Below are 5,010 nucleotides of genomic sequence, written 5' to 3' on the forward strand. Positions count from 1 at the left end.
TGGCTGTTTGAGGAAGCTCCCATTTATTAACATTTCAACAAACAAGTTGCATATTTGCATAACGTATTCAAGTGTTACCATTTAGTGCAATAGTAGCTACAGAACATGTACTGTGCTGTGTAAACTGTACTGTATCACATAGCGTTTCAGACACACAAACTTTTCAACTTTCAAACTTAAACGGTGCGCTCCCAGCGCACGTACCGGCAGTGATCTACAGCAGTGGTTTTCAACCAGTGGTACGGGGACAAACTGTCTCGCTCTCGTAATGTCTGTCTGTCTTGCTCTCGTTCTGTCTCTCGTACCACTCTCGGTTCCACTTTTACTTGTGCGCGCTACCTGTCTCACTCTTTTCCGGCCTCCAGCTTTTCCTGCTGGAGCCCGCCGCTTAAAGGTGGGGGGCGCGGACCGGCCATAGAGCCCATAGAGTTAAAGGTGGTGGACTGTAACCTGTAAAATCCATAGATTTAGGAGGTCCCCTAGTGGCCGTTAGCTGTAAAAATCCATAGATTAGCCGCACCGTTATATAAGCCGCAGGGTCGAAAAATGGGAAAAAAGGCGCGGCTTATAGTCCGAAAATTACGGTACTACACCAAGGCGGGATCCTACTGTCAAGATTTGCTTAGATAGGAACATGGTCAATGTGTTGTCATACATTTTGGTCCAACGGTACAGTAAAAAAACATCCAACTTGTACATGGTCATAGTAATTGATGACTTCAGCAAACTCTAAAAAAAAAAAAAAAACATTCATTCATTGAATTTCCGAGAGTTCATAATTCGATTCACAGCTGAAATGTTCCTACCATGTATCACCGCTTTTTTGTCCTTGACTTTTTTCTCGATGAAGTCAATAGGGTCACACAGCAGGGCCAGCTCTCTTTCTCCTTGTATGAATATGTACGGTGTGTTTGTCATGCGTATCGCAGCAGGACTCCTGCGGTGAGGACGAGCGTCCTCGCTTGGTGACCGTGGTCAAGCCCCCTGCCAAACCCCGAAGAGCCCGACTCCTGCCCAAAGTTCGCAAGTTGAACAACAAGAAACGTGGTCGACCCAAGAAGGCCGTCCCGGCTGTGGAGAAGAAAAACAAAAAGAACCAGAGTGCGCTGGATCTGCTGCACGCCAAGACCCTCTCTGCAGCCCCCCCTCAGGGTCAGACACACACACACACACAATGTGCCTCAAAGTACAGAAAGCTTAAGAGATCTCAGTTTTAACAATTATTATTCTCCTTGTGTGCACAGATGCTTACCGGCCCCCTCAGAGTCCGTTCTACCAGCTACCTCCCAAGGTCCAGCACTATCCCTCCTCTCAGCTGATCCTGAGCCCCACTCCTCCCGGGCTGCAGCACCTGCTAGGTGAGCTGAGGAAGACTCACTTCCATTATTTTATCTGTCAAAATATGTCGTAAATATTATACCAGACTCTGTACCAATCTGTATGTAAGATAATAATGTTAACTATTGCTTTTAGTCTCACATTTAGGCTTTGATATGAACAGTTGTAAAATTATTATATTGAACTCCTTTTTTCCAACAAATACCTAAATATACAATCCCTGTGTTTCTGTTCTCTTCCTCTCTCTGTGTCCCTGATCTACATCTTCTTACAGATAACATCAAAGTACAATACCTCCAGTTTATGACCCACATGAAGACTCCTCAGTACCGCTCCAACCTGCAGGAGCTTTTAGAAGAGGAGAAGGTGATCAACTCTCCCTCTGCAGACACTATTGGCTTCTGCTGCAGTTTCACTTTGGCATTTAACGGCCATATCATGACTACATATATTAAGTTGCATTCACTAGGGCTGCTCAATTAATCGTATTTTAATTGCAATTACGATTTTGGCTTGCAACGATTATGAAAACATAATCAAAATAAAACGATTATTTTTTTATTTTTTTTTATTATTATTTATAATTAAAAAGAATATTATTATTTTTTATTGTTAAAAGCATACTACACTTTTCTTTTTCAATAAATTGATGTTTTCAAAGTAAATAATCGTTTTTAATAATCGTGATATCAATTATTGACCCAAATAATCGAGATTATGATTTTTGCCATAATCGAGCAGCCCTAGCATTAACCCAAATAACACAAATTAAACCTTGTTTTTTTTACTTTTTTACCCAACCTCTTACATGTAATCTTCTATTTTTCTGTCTCTAGCAAAAGCACAGGGACCTGTCAGGGCAGGCGGAGCAGCTCCACTCTGTTTGTCAGACTCACAAGGACAAGATCAAAGGTCTCTTTCAGACCAAACTAGACGAGGTAGGAGCCGTTTCTCAATTTGACTTCATATACAGATACAATCGGTAATATTACCACTAACTTCTTGTATTAAATAGCAGTTGTATGCATCCATGCTTATAAAGTTATTTTACTTTAAGGTCATTCATCAAATGAAGGATACAAATAAAACCCAAAAACGGTATCATGTACTGAGATTAGCCCTTAATTACAGCTGTTTGAGGGACAGCCTGAACAACTTATATCCCTTTCCAGGTGAACATGGTTTAAGCTAATTTTTAATGAAAGCGAGGCAGATCTTATTTTGGGTGTTTACCTGCAGCGTTGTGTTGTAATGAGAATAAACTTAACAATAAGCTCGTCTGGTTAAAACTTTAAGTCTGTTAAAGTGCGTCGTATCGAGTGCTGTGTTGAAAGCTCTTACTACACCCAACAGTGATGTGAGGTTACAGTGATCAGAAACAGTTTGGAAGTGCTTTAACAATGAACACAGGAAAAACACAAATGCACAATGAGGCCTTTCTTATTATTGACTTAGAACGGTCAGTGGTGTCAAAAGCCCCCTTTGCTTAATCACTTTATTCCATAAAACCGTAGTAAAGAAGAACCATTGCCACATTTGCTTTGCTTTTTTACACTAAACCAAACAACGGCTGCATAACGCTTTAAAGATTTGTACTGCTAAGTTGTTGTTTAGGCATTGTGTTTGTGGCTTATATATGATGTGTGTATGTGGCGATCAGCTGGGGGTGAAAGCCCTGACTGTGGAGGACCTGCTGCAAGCCCAGAAGGAGATCTCAGCCCACAACCGTCAGCTGAAAGAGCAGACTAAGCAGCTGGAGAGAGACATGGCCTTACTGAGAGACCATAGCCTGCTTCTGGTGAGCGCTCAGGGCTTACTATGTTGTTGTAACCTCCACCCTCACTACTACATCATCCCCCGAGGCTCCCACCTGTCACCATTCCTGCTGCTCTGCCTTTGTGTAATGGTGGATGCAGTCCCAGCTCAGCTGTAGTTTTCACTCCACAGCCATGCCCTTCAGGCCCATATGAATCTAGGTTTGACTTTCCTTCCCGCTCTCTCTCACGATTCAATAACATCAAGCGTGTATGTTTGTTGTTTTCCAGCTGAAGTCTCGATGTGAGGAGCTGAAGCTGGACTGGGGCTCTTTGTGTCTGGAGAATTTGTTGAAGGAGAAGCAGGTGCTACGCAGACAAATCTCTGAAAAGCAGAGACACTGCTTGGAGCTGCAGGTACACAGTCCTCCTCAACTTTTTGGATTCATCACGAAATGCTTCCACCTCTGAAATACTCCCCCACAGTTGCTCTGTTCTCTCTTCTATCCTTCCGCCCCCCTTTTGCCCATCAAACTCGCTCTTCAGATAGATATTCAAGAGGAATTATGCTTGTCACCTAAACTGTATAAATGATAGCTTTCAGGAAGAGCTGAGGATTTTCTGTCATAAACATTTCTTGACATATCAGGAGTGTAACACAGTGCTGTTTCTTTAGTGTAACGGCTCCCCCTTGTGTCTGTTTGTAGATCAGCATAGTGGAGCTGGAGAAAACTCAAAGGCAGCAGGAGTTGCTTCAGCTCAAATCCTACAGCCCCTGTCACGGCTCCCCATACAGAAAGAACATGGATTCCCGCTCTTCCATGGACATGGACCCCTCTAAGCACGGCCTGTGCTCGATCCCGGCTTTTAACGGCATCAGCATGGAGATCAACGGCACCAGCTTGCCCTGTTTTGACCGGACCAACACCAAGGGGGAACTTCTGTCTCGCTATCTGCCCATCTCTCCGTACCATGAGATGGCACCCGCCATCTCTGATGCCCGGCAGAGGCAGCTGAGTTCCTCCTACGCTCTTCCTGATTACACACGCTTCTCCCCCGCCAAGATTGCCTTGCGGAGGCACCTTAACCAGGACCCCAACGCTCACTTGAGAGGTCCAGGACTGAACATGCACAGGTTGGTTAGCACTAAAAGCACCCAAATGTCTCTACGTTGCTCCCCAGGGTAGCAAAAAGCTAACTTGTTTGTCCCGTTTCATTTAGGGAATTGGGAGGTGTTTACTCGCCGCTGGGAGCCAAACTGAACTGTCCTTCTCCCAATGCTTGTGATGCCCAGAATAAAGGCTTCGAGAGGGTAACATTTTATTTTATTTGCAATATGTACACCTGCACTGTTGACCCGTTTTCTTTTTTTTTTAACCTTTCTTGCAACTTCTAAATGTTAACCATTATCTACTCTTATATTCTCACGTAGAGCAAAGAGAGGAGCCCATCTGTTCAGGGTGACAGCGGCATTAAAAGCCTTCCAATCAGTATTCCTCTGAGCACGGTCCACCCGAGTAAACTACCGGTCAGCATTCCTCTGGCCAGCGTGGTGCTGCCCAGTCGAGTTGAAAGACTGGTGAGTACATCCAGTGTTGAAGTATAATAGGTACTGCTATTGTGCCTTTTTATATTACGGCCCCTACACACGGCGGCGTGCGTTGACGCTTCTGCCCATTCACTTTGAATGGGGTGACGTCACGCTTTGCCAAACTGCATTGTGGGAGCAAAGCGTTGCTCGCTGCAAAAGTAGAGCAATGTTCTACTTTTGAAGCTTCGACGGAAGCGTCAGCCAATCGAATCATATGCCAGTACAAGCTCTAGCCAATCAAACTGCTGCTTGTGTGTCCGGGGCGGGAGATTCATGTGATTGGTTGTTGGTCTAGCTTCAGACATGCCCGCCGGCAAGCGACAACGC

The 5,010-nt window shown here is 44.5% G+C and overlaps 1 protein-coding gene across 1 annotated transcript; it reads left to right on the plus strand.

Annotated features, from left to right (window-relative positions):
• The first annotated feature begins 899 nt into the window (after positions 1-899).
• Positions 900-4,737, plus strand: LOC104952869 (histone-lysine N-methyltransferase, H3 lysine-79 specific-like). Its single transcript, XM_010779779.1, has 9 exons — positions 900-1,152; positions 1,245-1,358; positions 1,613-1,704; positions 2,175-2,276; positions 2,999-3,136; positions 3,384-3,509; positions 3,800-4,227; positions 4,314-4,404; positions 4,525-4,737. The coding sequence occupies exons 3-9, from the start codon at positions 1,642-1,644 to the stop codon at positions 4,696-4,698; spliced, it is 1,122 nt and encodes a 373-aa protein (XP_010778081.1). The 5' UTR covers positions 900-1,152; positions 1,245-1,358; positions 1,613-1,641; the 3' UTR covers positions 4,699-4,737.
• Positions 4,738-5,010: the final 273 nt, after the last annotated feature.

Source organism: Notothenia coriiceps, unplaced genomic scaffold (assembly GCF_000735185.1).
Source record: "Notothenia coriiceps isolate Sejong01 unplaced genomic scaffold, NC01 NC01_scaffold00020669, whole genome shotgun sequence".
NCBI classification, from domain to species: Eukaryota; Metazoa; Chordata; class Actinopteri; order Perciformes; family Nototheniidae; genus Notothenia; species Notothenia coriiceps.